Here is a 21,281-nt window from a genome sequence, read left to right on the forward strand (position 1 = left end):
TATAAGCTGCACAATGAAATCTTAAAACTGTATTTACAGAGTTGATAATACAAGAATGTTTCTAAGCTACAATGTTACATGAAAAAATAAAAAATAAATTTACAGAGTTCTGGCCAAGACGGAAGTGTAGGTAGAAACCCTTCGCTTCCTTGCACAATCGATCTAAAATCAATAAACAATCAAAAGTGCCAGAAAATCGAACTGCATGGAATTCTGACAAACAAAAAAATAAAGAAACACTCAAACAGAACCAGACGGTAAGGCGGAAGACAGAGCGAAACCGTCTTCTTTGGGAGAGTCCCAAAGAAGTTGGAACCAAGGAGGAACACACCAAGGCACATCATAATTAAGTTACCCAAGATTATAGATAGACGAAAGGAGAGAGTTACCTACAAAGAAGTGCCCATAAGGCTATCAGCTGATTTCTCAAAAGAAACCTTACAGGCAAGAAAGGGCTGGAAAGAAGTACTTGAAGTCATGAAAGGCAAGGACTGACATTCAAGATTGCTCTATCCAGCAAAGCTATCTTTTAGAATGGAAGGGCAGATAAAGTACTTCCCAGATAAGGTCAAGGTAAAGGAGTTCATCATCACCATGCCATTATTAAAATAAAATGTTAAAAGAACTTTTCTAAGAAAAGGAAGATTAAAAATATAAACAGTAAAATGACAACCAACAACTATCAACAAATGAACCTAAAAAAATAAAAACAACAAAAACTAAGCAAACAACTAGCACAGGAACAGAATCAGAAAAATGGTCATCACATGGAGGGTTTTCAGTGGAGAGGGAGAAAGGGAGGGGGGGGAAGGGAGGAGGACGGGGGAAGGTACAGGAAATAAGAAGCATAATTGGCAGGCATTAAATAGACAGGGAGAGGTCAAAATGGAACAGGAAACAGACAACTCAAAGAACTGACATATACAACCCATGGACATGAACTAAGGGGGGTAGAATGCTGGAGGGTTGGGGATAAAGGGGGAAAAATTGGGAAAACTGTAATAGCATAATCAATAAATTACACTTAGAAAAATTATAAATGCCCTAAAAAATAAAATGCATGCATAGAAGCCTAGAAAGAAAATATCAAAATGTTAATAGTGGTTGGGTGATTTCTTGGTTTCCCTCTTTTTCCTTCTTTCAAGTCTTCCAGAAAAAAAGGAATTAAAGCATATATAATACTTACAATCAGGAGAAAACTCACTTATTTTTTTTAAAAATCTGTTCTTTGAATTAGACTGAGGATCACAATTAAAAACTCGAAATCAAAGAGCACCTGAGCTGTCTGGTCACAACTCCGACTGTGGGTAAAGGGGCTGCTCCTGCTTCTTGGCCTCTCCCAGAAATCGGTCTTGCCGCCACCAACAGGTAAGTCGGCCTTCACTGTTCAGGAGAGGGGGCTCCCACCCAGTGAATCTGGCTGGGGCGGCAGGGGAGGAGGGGTGCGCGGTGGGCTCTGCTCTCCCGGGGCCCCCAGCGGCCCAGCCACCTGGTCCCGGGCTGCCCCAACTGCTACTTCGGACACAGCAGCAGCGACTGAGGGAGAAAGCCATTCAAATTTCAGAGTAGGTTGTGCAGAAACTTCTGGTTTGGTTTCCTTTAAAATTAAAATAAATCAAAGGAAGTGGGAAACCTAAGTCACGGGCCAAAAAAAGAAAAAGTATCTGAGGCAGCGCTTATTTAAATAAACTGAAAAAAAAACAGAAAATAAACGATGATTGGGAAAATGCTCATCATGAACAATGTTCATAGTTAGCTTTTATTGAACACTGATCACATAGGTAGAGCCAAAACAGGCACTTTACACCCAGTAATCTCTCCTCCTCATGCCAGCCCTACAAGGCACACGCCACTGCCCCATCTCAGTAACTGTCAGCTCAGCACTGTCAGCTGGCTCACTCGTCGTCAGACCGTAAGTGATTAAAGAGGGAATTCAAGTGACGGTCTTCCCACTGCTCTGCACCATCCACTGCAGATTCTGATTAACACCAACAAACCAACCACCAAGAAGGAAAACAAGAACAACCCAAGGGCGGACGGCCACAGCAGGAACACAGGAGCTCGTTCAACACAGACTGGCGACGGTCCTCCCTGAACTCACAGCTCTAAGTGATGGAAGTCGTGGGATTGTCACACAAATGATGACAAAGCTTCTTCAACAATCCAAGCTCCAAGAATTCAAATTTGTGCATTCTACTTACTTCACAAAAAACTCTTTCCCTATTAAATTTCCTTTAAATGCCCTTTGGAAAACTTCTTCAGATTTTTTTACCTTTTCCTCCATGCCACCCTGCTGTCTGAATCCCATCCCCGCAGTTAGATGCCTCCAAGCATTCAGCCCAAGTAGACAAGGTCAGAACTAAAGGCCAAATACATTAAACAAGTCATTCTTCCCCACTGGGCAGAAACAAGATGTGTTTGCTACAGAACAAGCCAGAAAGGTCAGAGTTCAAAGGCCAGTGGCAGCTGAGTGGTATGGGTAAAGGCGACTTCTCTGCAGCTCAGTTTCCTCATCTGTGAAAGTGACAGCCTCTGGCCCTGACTGGCATAGCTCAGTGGATTTAGCACAGGCCTGCGAACCAGAGGATCGCGGTTCGATTCCCAGTCAGGGCACATGCCTGGGTTGCAGGCCAGTTCCGTGCAGGCCAACTCCCAGCAGGGGACGCACGAAAGGCAACCATACATTGATGTTTCTCTCCCTCTCTCCTTCCCCTCTAAAGATAAATAAATAAATAAAATCTTTAAAAAAAAAAAGAAAGTGACAGCCTCTGGTTCACATGGCTTTTTTGAAGAGTGACCGACACACAAGTTCCGTCTCAGTGGGTGTCGGCTACCCTTCACTCCCAGCTCAAAGATCACACGGAGTTTCCACAAGCTAAAAGCTATGTGTATACCACCACAAGTAGAGAATCTGAAAAATGAGCAAAGTACTAAATTTCTGTGGCCGAAGATATCCCATCCAACCTGAGGGCGAGTTTACAACCCGTGACCAGACCCTACGACGTGCAGCGGGCTGGGCGAGCTCAAATGTCTTGCCCCAGGTCACACTGCTCACGAAGAGCAGCATCACGACTCAAATCCATGCCCCACACCGTGCCCTTCCCAGTAAAGACAGCACGGCACCTGTACCCACTGGACTGAAGGCAGCTGTTTAAAGTCTGTTTAAAAAGCGCAGACACACACGCACACGCGTGCTGGTCAAACTGCTCAAGTCTACTGAGTCCACAATTAGCTCAAAATTGCAATTATGAAAAAGAGATTGGGCACATCTATTTTTTACTGCCATAGCAAAAATACTACATGGAAAAAAATGATAGAACAAAGCATATACTATAATCCTTTTAATTATTCAAAGGTTTTATGTGTCTATGTAAAAATATGCATTCAAAGAGTCATGGTGTTAATAATGAACATCTTTAGATGTGAGATTATCAATGACTTTTATCAACCCTTTTCACTCTCTCAATTACTGCATAAATTTCCTACAATGAGCACTTGTACAACACTTTCAGAGCCAGGCAGGGAGGGGAGGAGGAATAATGCTATTTCCAGGACTTGAACATGTATTTTTTAAATGGCTACAGCCAGCCCACATGGTAACCTTTACAGAGTCACACACGTGACTGGCTCTCATATCACTGCCCTGTGACAACCGCTCCAGGAGTCTGACCGTGACTTGATGTTGCTTCGGTGTCAGGCTTGAGGCCAGCCCTGTGAGCTTTGCCTACGCTACTCATACTGCAGATCATATGACACCTCCAAAAGGTCCTGACAAGTGAGAGAAAATGCATTTCCGAGTGTACCTTACAATGAAATGACCAATGTAAGAATCCCGTGTGTTTTGACTCGCACACACTCAGAGTAGTGGAAAGAACACAGACTGGAGTAGGGCTTCCGTTCGCGTCCTGACGACCCGTCAAACAGGCCAACCCGCTGCCTTCAGAGGTAATAATTAAACGGACATTCTTAGAATAGCCAACCAGGCATGAGGAGCCTGACCTCCACGCGGTGAGACTCCACACCCCCCCAGTACTGTGCCTGACCTCAGAAATCATTCTGAAGGTCGGGCAGGACTGCGAGGTGCTCATCTCATAAATGTCTGCGTAAATCCGATAGCGTTTAAGTGTATAACACTACTCACTTTCTTTCAAGGCCCAATATAAGTAAAATATCAGAATACTTATAAGGATATCTGGTCTCTCTGCTTGTGAATTGCCAATGTATTTTTTTCTCAAGCAATGGGCAACATGAATGGTTTTCCTAAAAACAGCCATTAAAAGCTTGCCATTTTCTACGAAAGGGGGGGAAAACCTCAGAGAAGAGTGTAATCTCAGCCCCCTTCATCAACCCCTGCCCAAACGGTGGGACGGCCAGTCTGAGGCTCCCAAAGCAGAGCTTTGTTTATGTCTCTAGTGCACCCGGATTTAAACGGAACTTCCTCCATTCCTCTTGTTGTGACTCAACGCTCTGCAGAAGACAAGGCATGAGATATGAACCTGAGGAACCAAACCATCTCAAAGCAGATTTAAAATTAACTTCTGCTTTGTAACTACAAACATAGGTGAAGGCGTGTGAGGAAGAGCTTACGCAGTATGGACTTCTTCAGGCAACAGAGCTTTATTCATTAAGTTACTAGTAACAGGTGCACACTGTCCGGGGAAACTAGACACATGAGAAGAAAGTGTTAAAATAATGAATAACACAGAACTACAATTAGCAAGAGAAAAGGAAGATGGAAAGGATGACCAGCAGGGGCCCTTGCAGTACAACCCTGGGGGGAGAAAAGAAAAGGCAGGTCACATCACCAAGGCCTGGAACAGAAAGCCGGGGAAGCAGGCGGGACTGAAGAAGCCAGGGCAGGGGGGCTGTGGGGTGACGGGTGAAAACACAGGCTTGGCAGTGAGAATGGCTCCAGGGTCAAACTCTACCGCTCACCACTTCTGTGGCCCTGAGCGAGCTACCTGAACGTCTGAACCTGGATGTCCACGGCAGCACAAGGACACGAAGAGCAACCAGGTCACGGAGCTGCTGTGCACATCCGCTGAGCTGTGGACGGCACTTGGCACAGGGTTTGGCACACAGCGTGTACTTACTAAATGCCAACCATTGTTAGCAATCACTACTTTTGAATCGTGGCCCTGCCGCTTGCTAGCTGCGTGACAGTGAATGAAACAAGTGGCCTATCTTCACTGAGCTTCAAAAACCCCACAGACACAAGGGGATAAGTATCTTCCCCACAGGACTGTACCAACGAAGATAATCCACACATTCTGCAATCTTCTACCCGCACACAGTAACTCAGCACTCCTAACTGATGGGGAGGTGTCATCATTATCAATATTATTATTGTTATCATATTGACGAGGGGGCTGGAGAAGCACCCAAAACTGGTAGAGAATTTCCTTTACCTAGAAAGAGAGAGCTCTGCTGTTAAAGACGGCTGAGTTTCCTCGTTCCTTTCAGCTTCGAAGTCCTGACCTCACCAGGGGTAAGGGTCAAAGAGACACCACCTCGACCCAGTGCAAACGTACCTGCAGTTTCTGGGTCTGTGCTTCCTGGTGGGCCTCTTGGGCTTGAGCGAAGGCGGCACTGAGCTCTTCGATTTCGCAGTTACGTTCTTCGACCTGGGTGAAAACGAGGACTAGCAGCCAAGTACGCAACGGCTCCTATCTCTGGGTGGCCCAAATGCTTTATCTGCTGAACTCCACTCATAGTCAAGGTCTTGGTCGTCAGGCACAAACAAAACTCTCTCATGAAAGAGACTCCTCAACTGTAAAATGAAGATACCACCGCTCACCCCACCACGGCGCTGCCGGGCTAAACGAGGTAATGTGCAGAGAGGGCTACAACAATGCCTGGCTCCCACTGTTACCATCACCATTATTTCTGTCCATACAGATGACCCGCCCAACAGCCTAGCCTGGCTACTCCCATGTACCCCAGTGAGCCACCACTACATGGCCACACCCCAGACTTTGCCAGCACCCAGAACTGCTGCACCACATATTGAAGGTCACTGACTTCCACTGGGCCCTGAACTCCCAACACGGTACAAATCATAGCTACTATTATTATGAAGCCGCTCTTTGCTGCATCGGGCAGCCTTCCCGAATTAGGTGGCTCCCACCTTGGCTGCTGGCCCGCTGCTTCCATTCTCTCCCCGCTTTGACCCACTGTCTAGGCAGAGACCTCACTTAAATGCAAATGTGATCACGCCTGTCCCGCCAAGAGTCTTCAGAGGAGTGACACATGAACGGTGCCACCACCCCCAGGTGGCCCTGTGCAACCTCTCTGGCATCTTCTCTCACTCCACTTAAGTTCTGCACTCGATGCTCTGACCAACCAAACTGCTTCTGGTTCCACAAAAACACATCGGGCTCGCAATCCACTGAACGCAACGCCCTGACCAATGTTCTCCCCTCGGTATGAAACGGCCTCCTCTTGCCCGTCTCCCTCCCCAGCCAATCCTACTCATCCTTCAAGGCCCAGCTCAGACACCTTCCCCTCAAAGTACCACCCACCCCCTTCCCAAATACACAGCTGGATTAGGTCCCTAAGCTGGATTAGGTCCCCCCTTCACTCCACCTCCACAGCCCCCTGCACGTTCCTCTCTCACAACCTTTCTTTCCCTGCCTTTCTTCCCCATCAGGCTTGTGAGCACAGTCAGGCTCTCTTCTCTGTGCCAAGCACAGTCACTGAGACACAACAGACTGCTAAACTATTGACAAGAAAACAGCACAGGATCATTCAGCCACCACCTTGGGTCCCAAAGACAGCAACCCGTGTAACTATCTGACTACCGTGGCCTTACTCCCCCAAAACTCCTCTATCTCAATGTCCTGCTGTCTTTCAAAAGATTAGACCCACACTGTCCAATACAGTAGCCACCACCCCCCTGTGGCTGCTGAGCACTTGACCCTGGTTAATCTGACTTGAGACGTGCTGTAAGGACACCTGGACTTCAGATTTTAAAAATGTTAAATACTTCACTACTACCTTCGTTCTATTGATTAGATGTGAAATGATACTATTTGCCACACATAGTAAAATCAATTTCACTTGCTTTTTACTTTTTTTTGATGCGGCTTTAAAAAATTAAAATTTTACCTGAAACTCACATATCTGTGTTGTGATTTACATGCCAAAAGAATTTCTAATTGACCAAAGGACCCCTGCCCCTCTTTCTACAGTCATTTCAGCTCTCCCGTAAACTTTTTACGTAGAGCTCAAAGTCCAGGGCAGAACAGGTCAGTTCGGAGGATGACACAGAAAAACCCCACTTGGGTGTGTCAGACATACCTCTTTTTCCTTTGACTTTAACGCCAGGGCTAGGCCCTGAATGGCTTTATCCCTCTTTAAACTATTTTTCTTCTCTGTAGCAATTTCTCTTTCCTTCTCTCTCAGGTCTTCCTGAAGTGCCTAAATTAGATTAGAAAAAGATCCACTAAGGTGATGTGTTCCAACCGAAATGTACTGTAAATATATCTTTAAGAGCACACTCAAAGGCAGTTATTCTATCTTATTCCTGTCAGCCTGTGATTAATGCTTCCAAGTCGGGCTGAACGCAGTGGCGTCGGCTCCGAGCTGCTGTGCTACCGCTCACGGCAACAGGGCTGGGTGAAAGGAAGGGGGTCGGGTCAGCTAAGACGGTGACAGCTACTCCTACAGGAAGGACAGCAATGCCTTCTGGAATCTGAACACAGTCACATCAGAGTCTTTGAAACCATACCAGGTTATTTAGGGGAAATAACGGATCATTAATTTCATTCCTTAATGCTACAAAAGCTAGCACAGAATTTGGTCTGATGGAGACAGAACATATATCCTTAGAGTGAGTTCCCTTCTAAAGATAATCACTGCTGCCTCCCTCCCAGGCTGTCGTGAGGATCAAAGGAGATCGCAGACGTGCAAGTACTTTCTGAGCTGGCAGGTGCTATACAAAGCCAGCTGCTGGGACGGAGGGGCCACGGAGCAATGGCTGTGCACTCAGAGTGCAAGTCCGAGGCCCTGCAGTGTCTCCCCCCAGCTACATGACCTTGGAGAAGGGACCTCACTGCTCTGAGCCTCACATGCCACATCTGCAAGAGGGGAAAGACTGCTTCACAGAGTTGTTACAAAGACTGAGAAACCCTCTTCACAGAGCCTAAAGCTTGGCTGCCAGACAGTAGCATTCAATGAATGACAGCTAATGTCACACAGAATTATCTTCTTTCTGCACTTCGAATAAAGCAAGAGCCTGGGATAAATCTTCAGCACATTTTTAAACATTGCATCAACATACCTGGATCCTCTCTTCAAAGTGTTTTCTCTCCTTCTGGTGCTCCATTCGTGCAGCCTATGAAAAGGCATTAATTAGTGACCGAAAGGGACCCACAATCCAACAGCTTCCCCAGAACAATCAGAATGAGCGCCTCATTTACTTGCTGCTCCCCCTGCCATGGAACTCATGAAAGCAAGTGTCCCACCCAAGTGAAGAAAAATGTGCAGATGAGCAACCCACCCTCACGGACCACCAGCCCCACAAGAGTAAAGCCAGGAGCTACTGGATGATGAAGAAAGACAGGGCGGAGGAAGTGAGACAGAGGGTCAAAGGGGCAGGGGACAGAGGCTGATGACAGCCAGAGACTAACTGGTGAGGCTAAAGAATCCACTGCTGTGTCCGGGACAAAGGAGAGCCTGCAACACAAGGAAATCAAGAGCATCCAGAGCAGCTCCTAAGCACACACCACACACAGCAGCTGCTGTGGTCCAACAAGGACGGGGAGGTCTGGACCAGGCCTACCTCCACTTCCAGGTCCTGCCCACCCCTTCAAAAGAGCTGGTCGTGGAGGCCACCTAGTGTGGGGAGGGGTCCGGGGAGGGGTCCAGGGAGGCTCTGGGGTCAGTACTAGTAACCCACCTCTTGTAGCCTAGGAAAATATAACAACTCCTCTGAGCTGAGCCCGTTTCTAAACTCAACGAGGGACCGTGACCTCTACCCTGCAGCGTGGCCTGGATTCAATGAGGCGGCACACTGACTCCCTCCGGGAGCCGCAGCCCAAAACTGGTTAGTGCCCCGCCCCCACTGCCTCTAAGTCACAGACCAGAGTTGGTCTTACGCCTGCCTCTAGCCAGAAAAGGGAAAGCGGGTAGGTACCACAATGTTACCCTAAGAAAAGCCACAGGTGAAAATCAAATCCCTGAGCCACAACCAATCAACACACAGTGAAACAGGTGTGCAGGTATGGACTGATTTTTTAACCAGCTGTAGGAACACAAGCCTAGAAGGGAGAGAAGACGCCAGGCGCCCGGCTGAGGAAGTTGCTGCCCACTCCTCGGCTCACGGGGGTGAGCACTGAGGACTGAAGGAGCATCCCCTTTCCCTCGGTCTGGTCTCCCCGCTGCGTGTCCTGCCGCCTCACCTCGGCTTCTCTCTCCTCTTCTTCCTGCAGAGCAGCGGACAGTCCCCGGGGCTCTGCCGATGGCACGTCCTCACCAGGAGACACCATCTGAGATCTCTCCTCTCTAAGGCACTGAATTAAAGCTTCTTTGCTCTTCAAAGACAGCTTCAGCTCCTCAATCAGTCTAAAAGAGAGCAAAATTTAAATATTGATTCTAAGCTGCTCTCTTAGCTCAGTGGAGCAGGAGGTTGGAAATGGGGCCAGACATCTTCAAAGCAGACGTGTCCAGTGACTGACCACAAACGAAACTGCATTTTGCAATTCAGGGATTAAGGGCCAGAATTCATGTGACATTAACTGTGCCCTCACCTCCAGCCTGGCTCGGGTCCACCCGACCTCCCGGCTGGCTGCCAGGCTGCGGTCTGGCTGAGCCTCACCCCCACTCAGATGAGCAACAGCCCCCCACCGACAGCAGTGGATCACTGATTGTTTTGGCCAAGAAGTCTTCTCTCCAAAAGAAACCTGGCACTGAAGGTAAACAAATGTGACCAATAAATCAAAATTATTCTGGGAAATGTGCGCGGGGGCAAGGGAGGATGTCTGTCTAAGGCTTCTTAGGTCAAAGGTTAAAATACACCGTCTTCCAAGATAAAAGCCAAACTCCTCAGCAAGGTGGTCAAGCCTGAGCTCTCGGGGCCCACGTCGGAGAGGCCCCAGGGTGTTCTCTCCAGAGGCCGGGCGGGGCTGGGCCTCCACACCTGCATTCACACGACCCCCCACACCCAGAACACCCTTCACAACTCTGCTCCCACCCCCACCTGACAAACGCCCACAACCCTGCCAGGCCTAGTCAGGCATCATCCTCACTGTTCTCAAAGATTCCTCAGGGAATCTTTGCCAACAGACACCCCCAGACCCCCTCAGGCAGAGCTGAACACATCCTTCCCAAGGCCACCAAATTACCTCTGTCCACTGCTCCCTGACAACAGCCAAATTTTTCAAGCTCTCTCAGCCTGCATTTCCTCAGCTACGAAACGGGGGTAACTTGCTTATGTGGAATGGAGATAAGCTATTTAAAACGGCCCTACACAGCTCCAGGCATACGGCAGAACTCAACAAATGACAGTTGCTATAATTATTACTTTTCTGTTTAGCACTCGATGATTAGCATTTTGTCAAAGGACCCTAAGAAGAGTGTCTGCGCTAAGCCCACAAAGCAACTCACTCTGGCAGAAAAGAGGACAGGCTCCCGGGGTGAAGGTGCGGGAAGAGCGCTGAGAGCAGCCACAGCCCGTGCCAGTGCACTGGGGCACGGCCTGATCGTTTGTGTCTCCCGGCAGCACTGGCGTTAGGAGGTGGGGGCCTTTGGGAGATGACGAGGTTGTGAGGGCGGAGCTCCCACAGCTGAGAGTGGCATCTTATCAGTGACACTCCAGAGAGACCCCCTGCCCCTTCCGCCAGGTGGCAACACAACGAGAAACAGGACCTGAAATGGGGCCCTCACCTGACCATGCTGGCCCTGACCCTGATCTTGGACTTGCAGCGTCCCAAATAATTTCTGTAAGAAGTAAATTTCTGTTGTTCACAAATGACCCAGTATGTGGAATTTTGCTATGGCTACAAATGGACCAAGACAGTTGGACACAGAGGGAACTGGCGGCACCAGTACAATGCCCCCAAAACCAGGAAAGAGGAGTAAGAGTGCCCTCTAGGGGCTCAACTCTGAAATTGTCACACAGTCAGCTGGAGAGGTAGAAGTCATCAAACTGAACAAAAATGGATGTGTTGTGTGCATGCAACTAACACCTCAATGAAACTGATATTTTAGTTAACTTAAAGCAAGTCCTACGAGCTGTGGAAACGAGTGGGGCAGGCCGGCGGGGCTGCGGCCAAACAGGAGCGCCAGGCCCCCCACAGGGGCAGCAGCATTGCAGCAAGACCACGGCCCAGTCCTCCCACACCGCCCAGGTTTTCAAGAGCACCTGGAAATCAAGACTCTCAAACAAAATTAGATTTTTTTAAATATTAGCAACTAGTTAAACTTCAAAAAAATCAGATAAAAAGTATCTCTTGGCCAAACTAGACCTGCTGGTCCCCTCACTGCCAGTTGCCTTAAAGATACAGACAAGCTTTAAGGTCTGATCAAAGGGAAACAAGCCACTACCACACGTATCTTCCAAGAGGGTGGGGCCGGAAACACATCCCTGTGAGGGCCCTGCCCAAAGCCCGGTCACACTGTGTGGCAGATGTGAACCCACCTCGCCAGGGCACGACCCAGAACCCTATTCCAATTCTGTGCTTAGCCCTCACCTTCTGATACTGCTTAGCTTCCCAGGCAGGCCTGCCTTCAGGGAGGAAACACAGCGCTCCTCATCCCAGGGGAGTTCCACCAGGAAGGGCCACACCCTGAGCGAGCACAGGCCCACAGTGGGCATCTGGTGGCTGCTTTGCTCTCTGGGATGTGGCTGGGGCACACCTACCCCCGGGTCAGACGCATCCGCAGTTCTGACAAACTGGTTTCTGTGTCCATCCAGCCAGACCCATGGGAAACCCCAGGAAGACAAAGCCTTTAGCAAGGCCCTGACCAGACTACCCACACCCACGGAGACCCCACCCCTTAGACCAGCAAGTGCTCAGTAAGCAGTAACCCTTCCCAAATCCCCTTTCCAAGAAGACAAGATCCCAGGTTCCTGCACTCTCCTCAATGACCTTGAAATGAGCCAGGCTCCACACCCTTGCAGGTGCCGCTCCCTTGCCCCCTCTCCAGGAGAGGTTTCTTCGCCGACTCCCAGCACCCCTCCTCCGACAAGCCACCCCTGCCTGGCGCCCAGGCAGAGCAGGCCACTCCCTTACATTTGTCACAGCACAGAACCCTGAACTTACCTCCAGGACCAATCTATTCTTACATCTGACCCCCCATACACACACACTTGGGAACTCCAAGTTAGGAAGACAGTGCTCATCTCTGCATTCCTGGCACCCAGCGCAGCTGCCTCAGTAGTTGGCTCATGAATGAACCCTCAGCTCCTCTATCTCAGGCCTTAATCCACAGGCCCAATCTCGACTCCCCTGGTGGGTGCCCACAATTCCTCAACCCAACATGTCCCAAATGAAAGCTCATCTTCCCACTCCCTCTACCCAAAACACCTTTCTCCCTTCACCCCAGAAACTCAGCAAACTGCACTACCATCCCACCACGTCAGGGTGGGGGGTACCTCTGCAGCCTTCTCCCTCAGCCGCAGACCCAATCAGCCAGGAAGCCCTTCAAGCCAGTGTGTGCGTCTACCTTCTACCATACGCCTCTCTCTCATCCTGTACTTCTGTCACCTCAGTCCTGTCACCATCAGGATTAAGGGCAAAAGGGAAATCAAGATTGTTTTTCCAATTTTCCTTTGGCCGCCAGGAAGCTTACAGCCAAAACTGAATGCTAAATTGAGTATCTCAGTGGGAAGTTCCAGCATGAATTTCTATCTACTCCCTCTGTCTCTGTCCTCATAGTCCTCGTTTTCTTACCGTGGGATCAGGGAGGGGGCAAGGGGAAGGGGAGAGCAGGGGCAACTTTCCCCAGGCTGCCAAACAAATGCCTGCCAGGCATCACAGGGACAGAGCCAGTACCTGTCTTTCTCCTCCAGGACCAGGGCCACGTCCACGCTCCCCTCATGTGCCTTCTTCATCTCCGAAAGCTTGTTTTCCAAGCTTAGCCGCAGAGCCTTCTCCGTCTCTGTCCCTGCAAAGGCCTTTTTCAGTTCTGCTTGGGCAGCTTTCACATCCTAGAGTTAAATTAAATGCATGTGATGCAATTTTTCAATACAATTGGGAACACTTTGAAAGGAAATTGGATTAAAATATAAATATTTATGACTTTTTCTCTGGCACATTTCCCCTCCCTCAATTGTACTACACACGGGGAGAATCGGCAATAAATACATCTGCCAGCCATCCTTCCTTCTGGTATCGTGAAGAGTAATAGGCATTTCCAATGGAAAAGACTCGACTCTATAAGAACCGTTTTGGTTTTGAAAAATCAGATCAATATTTACAGCTCAATGAGAACAAGGAGAAATGTGCCTCTCAATACCTAAACATACATAAATTTCAAAGATTTACCATAATCTCCACACAAATTCATCCCACACCCCACCACCCCCTCACCAGTGTTTTTTACGATAATGAGTACACAATGCTGAAGTACATTTCCTGTATCTCCAAAGTGACTCGGGTAGTGGAAAACGCCACGTTCCTCCAGAGCACTCAGAGAAAGCAACAAGGGAACTATCTGTGTCCTGCAGGCAGGGTCCTGTCAGGGAAAAGGGACCTGGTGCTCAGGCAAGTGACCTGGGAGTAGCGGGGCATCTCCGACTATTCGTGCCAACTGCCTCTGATTACACTACAAACCTAAAAGTTGTATCCTACTGTTCAAAACCCAGCTCCCACTTACTTGCTGTGTGACCTTGGGTAGTCACTTAACCTCTCTGAGCCCCAGCTTCCCAACCTATACAACAGGAACAACCACCATCATGTCGGAGAATTGGTGAGACCTGTCAAATGCCTGCTGCATCACAGGAAACTCAGACAAACGTGCCTTCCTCCCCTCCCTTTCCCTCCAGTGCCTCCCCCAACACTGTCTCCCCAGGAGGCCTGTCTGTCAATCTTAGTGACAGCTGGGGAAAATCATGTCCCAATTTGCTGAGACCAAACAACAAACTCTCTTACTTACTGAGAGCCGACTCCATGCCAGGCTCTATTAATAAACACTACCTTTGATCCTCACTCCGCCCTAAAAAGTGACAGACTGCCCCAGTTTAGAATGCGGGCTCCGCGGCCAGACCTCCAGGCATTTCTGCCTGTGTCACCTTAAGCAAGTGACTCGGCCACTCTGTGCCAACGCCCGTCCCCGTCCTGTTTTTCTTGTTGTTGTTAGAGGGTGCTTGAAGCATTATGTCCTAGGTTTGTTGAGGGGATTACCAGAGTTGGTGTGTGCAAAGCCAAGAAGGGTGCCTCCCCCGTGGGGAGTCCCTGACAAGTCGCCAGTTGCACTGCCGTCACATCACAGTGACTGCGGCAAAGCAGGCAGCACTAGCCCATTTTACAGAGGGAGAGGGAGAGGGAGAGGCTCGGGGAAGGCGAATGCTTTATCCAAGATGACAAAGCTAGTGAGTGACCAAGCAGGGATTCAGGGGGTCGGTTGTGCAGGCACCTGAAAACACTGGGAAGCACTCACTGGGAAAAATAAGATGAGCCCTGGCTGGTGGAGCTCAGTGGATTGAGCGCGGGCCTGCGATCCAGACAATCGCAGTTCGATTCCCAGTCAGGGCACATGCCTGGGTTGCAGGCCAGTTCCCAGCAGGAGACATATGAGAGGCAACTATACATTGGTGTTTCTCTCCCTCTCTCCTTCCCTCCCTCAAAGATAAATAAATAAAAATATTTTTAAAAAAGAAAAATAAGATGAGTGAACAAGATCAGGTCAAGTGTCTGAAAAGTCCCATGATCATCTTAACTAAAATTCAGAGCCTGGCCTCGGAGACCCTTCTGGGGCTCAGAGCGGTCCCACCCAGCGCTACCACTTAGGACCACGACTGGTTTCTCACCCTCTGGGAGCCCCTTTCCTCACCCACGTGATCAATCTGATGTCTCCATACCCCGGTGAAGTGGACCCAAGGGCGAACCTGAACACCGTGACTGGAAAAGACCACTGTAATAAGCTGCACAACACAGCACCTAAATGTATCCGCTCTCTGTATCAGAAGTGCTTGTTGCTGCTATTTCTCCTCCTCTCTGCTGAAAAGAATCAGGGTTGCAGACAGAGAAGTCAGAGGACACAGAGACTCCAAAGACCAAGGACTCAGTAACTGGTTTACTCAACACTAGCTTTAAGTGGAGGAAACTCTAACACCTAGGAGCCAGGCCTTCCTAACCAAGAAGCATCCGACTCCCATGAGTCACAGGAAGCACCCAACCGAGAACTGGAGGGAGGAGGCGCTACACACAGTGCCTCCCTGAGAAGGGCATTCGGTCAATGCTGGTGGCATGGAGGGATGGGGGCTAGACGCTGGGGACAGCATGCACAGACACACAACAGCCACAAGTCAGAAAGTCTGGTCCCAGCCTCAGCTAATGATAGGCGAGTCACCTTCCTTCTCTGGGCCTCAGTTTCCACTTCAGTGAACGAAAGGCACCGAACTAGGTAACAGGAAGAGCGGTGTAGCCAGAACACGGGGTTTAAAATCGGCAGCCACACATCTAAATGCAGGATTCAACTGGGACTGGTCAGTACTTCTCTCCCTGCCTGTGTCCTCACCTACAGGAATGAGACAATGAGGGCCAGTGTGCAGGGTGTAAGGGTATAAATTCTCTACGTCGAGAGCCTGGAATGGGGCTGGAACCACGGAGATGCTCAGTAGGGACAGCTGTCGTGTCTGCGGAAATTCTGACAGTCGTGAGGAGAAAAAACACAATTCTGCCCACTGTGTTATCGTAAGGAACCATTCTCCTCCAGGTTTCTGGACTTGCCTCTTCTAAAATGAGTATCCTTTTGGTTAGGAGATCCTCAACCTGCTTCACCTTCTTCCGAGCGTCCTCCTTCACCCGCCGAACTTCAGAGCCGCCCCCTGCGGTGAGGCTCTCAACTGCTTTGCTGCAAAAGGAGGCAAATGAGGGCAACAGTCAGGTGGTGATCAGTCACCCCAAGAAACAAGGAACATTCCCCAAGGCCTGTTTATTTTCATTAATATTTGTCACTCAAAAAACACTGATAATATGATATATAAATGTATCAAATGAACAGGTTGTGCACCTTAAGCTTACACAATGTTATATGTCCATGATGTGTCAATAAAAACACACGTTATTTAGCCCTGGCCGGGTAGATCAGTTGGTTAGAGCATCATCCCCATACACCAAGGTTGTGGGTTCAATCCCTGTTCAGGGTGCATACAAAAAGCATCTAGTGACCCTGGCCAGTGTGGCTCAGTTGGTTGGAGCCTTGTCCCATGGCCAAAAGGTTGCAGGTCTGGCTCCCCAGTCAGGGCACAGACCTAGGCTGTGGGTTTGACTGCCAGTTGGGGCAGGGACGGGAGGCAACTGGTTGATGTTTTTCTCACACTGATGTCTCTTCCCCACCCTCCTTCCTCTCTCTCAAAACCAATCAACATATCTTCAGGTGAGGATTAAGAAAAAATATGGGTTTTTTTTAAAGATTTAATTTATTTATCTTTAGGGGGGAAGGGAAGGAGAGAGGGAGAGAAATATCAATGTATGGTTGCCTCTCATGTGTTCCCTGCCAGGAACTGGCCTGCAACCCAGGCATGTGCCCTGACTGGGAATCGAACCATGATCGATCCTTTGGTTTGCGCTCGCACTCAATCCACTGAGCTACACCAGCCAGGGCAAGGAAAAATATGTTTTAAAAAAATACATACTATTTAAAAATAAAGTAAGAATCACTTAAAATCTCACCACTCAGGACAGCTAAGTTAACATTTTAGTGTACAGCCTTTGAGGCATTTTCTTCAAAAGTAGAATCATACAGCACATATCTGTGATCTGATTTTATTGCTTTAACGTACTATAAACATTCTTTTGTGTCAATAAATATAAATTAATATTTAAAGGCTACACATTAATTTTTAGTATATAATATACTATATTAAATCAACCCCTATTTTAAAAATGTTTAGATTACTTCTGATTTTGCACATTTGTCCAATAATACTTAAGAAGCTCTAAAAACAGTGGTCAGTACAAAATAATCAACAAATACTGCGGCATTAAGCAATGTTATGATGAAAGCATCCTTATATGTATACCACCCAGGGACTTCCCTAAGGTCAGTTCCCAGAAAGAGAATCACTAGGTCAAAGTGTAAACACTCTTCTAAGACTTCTCTGACAGTTACTGCCAAGTTTCTCACCAGGCAACTTCCAACAAAGTATGCCTCCACCTGCGACGGGGAAGGTGGAAGCCGGTCTGACAAGACACTGTAGGAGGAAACAGGTAAAACAAAAGTGAATCTGAGGAAGGACGACGGGGTCGCCTGCTTCATCTTCGCCAGCTGGAGGGGAAGCATGTTAACCGCAGCCCAACTCTGTGAGCACGGCTACCACGCAGGGCGTGGGGAGGAGACCCCGCAAAGCGCCCCGCTCCGTGCTACTCGGACATACAGCACAGAGCTCCCCTGTCCCTATGGCACCGGGGGGCACTCTCTCCACGGGACAGGCAGCGGTGGGGATGGCACACCGAAATCAGACACGGGACCACAACCACTGACACCTTTCATTCTGGTTCTCCCCAGAGGAAAACCAGAGTCGGACAAGACCTGTGAGACGCACCCAGAGCAGTTCTCAGCAGATTTCTGAGACGACTGCGGGTTTCCTGAAGGCAGAATAACATCAGGGAAATGGCTCCACCTACAGCCGGTTTCTCAGACTCTATTCACCACCAGCTTCCCAAGCCCTGCTGGAGGGGTGTGTAAAACTTTCCTCACCAAGGGCCACGCGATCAGACACGCACATGCACCGGCCATGTGAATCTGTGACCGAGAACAAGGGAAAGTCAAGAGGGCCATTCTTGCTGCCCAAGTCTCAGACACAAACTGCAGATAAAGACTTTATTCATACCGTGTTCCTTCCACCAGGGAGCCTTCAGAAGGCCCTGGTGTCATGATATCACTTGAATGGAATTCGATGTGAACAACTGGAAAGAAAGCACAGGGGCTCTGAAGCTGAACCAATCTGCTTCCAAATTTTTACTCTATTACGTGCTCTGTGTCACTATGGGTGAATTACCTCTTACACCTCAGTTTCCTCATTAGAAAGATGAGGTGACAACCTCTCAGAATGCATGTGCTAACAGCTGGGGGCTCCTTCCTCTCTGATCTGAGTGCTGCAAGACAGCCTGTTGTCCCCAAGCCACCCACCACCCACCGCAGTGCCTGCCCCTGCTGAGATGCTGAGCGGCCTCATTCCACCCCTGCTGGTGTCTGAGCTGAGAAAGGGTCACCTGTTGGCCAGAACTAAGGCCATCACAGCCGCTTCCTGATTAACGCCACGAAATGTCCTGAGCCCACCCCCCCAGCCCATTTCCTGACTAACACTGTCTGGAGTTCACACAGTCACTTGTCACTTCTCAAGAGGTCACACTATATGGCTGCAAGAATTCTGGACTAGATGCTTTTCCTTCCTGAGCTTTCAATACAGAATTTTCTAGTCCTGAATTTCCTCAAACCACCTCAAACGTTTTAGCCGTGAGCCCTCCAGAGCTCCTCCAGAATGCGGCTCACTTGATTACCCCCACCCTCCACGCCACCAGGCAGGTGCAAATCCACCGGCTCCCTCCTACCCGCCCAGATCGAACCTCTGTGTTGCACAGTCAGCCTCACGTACACTATTAAGAGGCCAACCACAATTTTTAACTAGATCTGGCATTATTCAGTTTGTTTGCATTTTAGTTATACCAATAAAATATACTCCCGATAATAAATGTTCTAACTTTTCATTTATCATCTTTGTATTTTACAGTTACTGTAGCAATAAAATTTATACTCAGCAGCATGGTGAAATTTTCCTCTACTAATGGAATTATTATTTTTGTTTGTGTTTTAAAGCTACAGAAATAAAACTTACTCCCGACAATATGTCTGCTTTGGTTTTTAATGTCCCCTTATGGTAACCAGTGGATAAAACAATGGAAAGAACACAGCGGCCTACTTCACAGCACGGGAGAACGGCCCGCAGAGCCAGAGCAGCACCAGCACTGCCGCCGACCCGGACGGCCCACCCACCCCTCCCAGCCAGAGTTAACGCTGAGTTAACGCTGAGTTAACACTTCGTCGGAATGGGAACAGTGGCCGCCTTGCATAACTGCCGCAAAGTCAAACCGACATGATAAAGCATGTCAAGTATCAGGCACAGGGTTAGAGGTTAAGGTTCTCAATGAATGTTAGTTCCCCGCCTTTTCCTCCTTATAGAATTTGGTCCCACAGACGACACAGACAGCAAGACCTCAGGAGAGGAAAGGCGCGGAGAAACTGGTCTGACCCAGCTCTCCACCCACTGCAAAAATGAACCTTCTGTAAACACCACCCTCCCTACTCTTCTTAACCATCACCATTTCCTCTGGATTCTTTCCACTCCAATTATAGTTCTTTAGTCCCCATATCTCCCATCTGCCCAAAAAAGAAACAACCATAAAACTCAAAAAGGAAATGGAGAGCACTAATAAAACACCACTTTTCCATCAACAGGTATGCACCGCACACACACTGCTAGGTGCCAGGCAGGCAGAGGCAAAGGGAGAGGCACACCGCACATTCCGTGGCAGGGAATCCACACGAAGGCCCTACGAGGCAGGAGCAGCTGCGCAGCCAGGGCGCCAAGGCCACAGTCGCACCTACTGGCAGAGCCGGCCCAGAGCCCCTGCCCCTCCCATCACCCTGCACTCGGCTAAGGAAGAGGCTCTTGGCTAAGGCGATGCTCAGTCATGTTAAGGAAATGAGAAACACACATGAAAATAAAAAAGAATATGAAACCTTGTGCCAGAACAGAAGTCACAAACTTGAGTTCTAATCCCAGCTCTGATCTTTCTGGCTGAATGGTTTTAGTCACGGCCCTTCCCTTCTCCAAACCCAAATTCCTTCCGCTATCAAATGAGGTTTTCCCCAAGATCTGAAGAACTCGCAGGATAATGATGGACTGCAAACAGATACAAAAGTGTTTTATAAACTGAAAAGTGCTGCACGCAAAACGCTTCCCACGTAGCACCCAGAGTGACCTTTCAGAAAACAAAACTCTGATTGTGTCAGTTGCTTAAAACCCATGACTACTTTCTCTTTGACCTTAGGGTAAAGACCAAACTCTCTAATGAGGCCTCCAGGTCCTGCAAGACAGGCCGAGCTCCCCAGCCTTCTCCTACTCCCTGCGTCCTGCACATTCCTTTCCCCTTCAGCACTTTCCACCACCCCTTCACCTGGTTAATGCCTCCCTATGCCCCGATCTCATCCCAAATGCTACCTCCTCGGGGCCCCTTCCCTGCTACGAACCTATATTGTATGTCTACTTCCACTGCTACAAACCCCCACAGCTCCCTTTATTTTTCCCACAGCTCTTCTCCCAATTTGTATTGAGATATAAATACAATTGCAGTATTGTATCCTCATCACCCCCACTAGACCTTAAGCCCCATGGGTCTGCCTGGATCACACTGCATCCCCAGGAGCTGAGCCCCGTGTGGCACAGCACAGCCGTTTAATAAACATATTCTCAATAAACTGATAAGTAAGATCAGACCCAAAGGGTCTTGACCCTGGTCTGGGCAGCTCGGCGCATCTATGCACACAAATGTGGGCACAAGCCCCGGTAGCACTCAGCCCCGAGTGCTGGTGCTGAGGAGTTCGTGCAGCCTGGGCCAGCCTGGGCTCCCGTGTGGACGTGCTTGACTAAAAGCAAGTCCAGCTCAATACGTGCAGCAGGCAGAGCCCAGACCAAATTCTCTCACTACTTCCAGGCTTGGTAAAGTAAGTCTGACTCCCTGCCTAGAGAATGATGAATGATGTGCTTCTGGAAGAAAAACCAAAACCAAAACCAAAAACCTTGTTACTCCAGTTTATTCATTTATTCATTCATTCATCCAGAAAATGCCCTGTGTGCAAGGTCAAACAGGACCGGGGAACCTGTGGTGGGTCCACTCAGAGCTAACAGCAGTCTGACTCCCGGCCGCTGGCCCTGGCCCTGGCCCTGGACCCCCGCCCAGGGCAGTGCAGCTGCATCCCAGGCTGCAGAATCCCACTCCTGGCCCCACACCCAGCAGGAACTCCTGCCGTGACAAATGAAGCATCTGCACAGAAGCTTTCAGCTGGATCCGGGGACAATCAGCCCTGGGAAGTCTTACTCCACTCTCACCCAC

General features: G+C 49.0%; 1 protein-coding gene across 3 annotated transcripts in view; it reads right to left on the reverse strand.

The window, feature by feature from the left end:
* CDK5RAP2 (CDK5 regulatory subunit associated protein 2) overlaps window positions 1-21,281 on the reverse strand; it is a 165,893-nt gene that overhangs the window by 116,129 nt on the left and 28,483 nt on the right. Inside the window, exons 6-11 of one of the 3 annotated variants that reach the window (XM_037059158.1) lie at window positions 15,894-16,017; window positions 12,996-13,150; window positions 9,402-9,564; window positions 8,282-8,335; window positions 7,300-7,419; window positions 5,532-5,624 (exon numbers count right to left, since the gene is read on the reverse strand). In XM_037059158.1, the coding sequence (XP_036915053.1) occupies window positions 5,532-5,624; window positions 7,300-7,419; window positions 8,282-8,335; window positions 9,402-9,564; window positions 12,996-13,150; window positions 15,894-16,017 (709 nt within the window). Of the gene's footprint in view, window positions 1-5,527; window positions 5,625-7,299; window positions 7,420-8,281; window positions 8,345-9,401; window positions 9,565-12,995; window positions 13,151-15,893; window positions 16,018-21,281 lie in introns of those variants that run through there. The other 2 variants (XM_037059157.1, XM_037059156.1) reach the window with 2 other exon arrangements.

Source organism: Sturnira hondurensis, unplaced genomic scaffold (genome assembly GCF_014824575.4).
Source record: "Sturnira hondurensis isolate 20B ecotype Veracruz unplaced genomic scaffold, ASM1482457v3 Scaffold0010448, whole genome shotgun sequence".
Classification (NCBI taxonomy): domain Eukaryota; kingdom Metazoa; phylum Chordata; class Mammalia; order Chiroptera; family Phyllostomidae; genus Sturnira; species Sturnira hondurensis.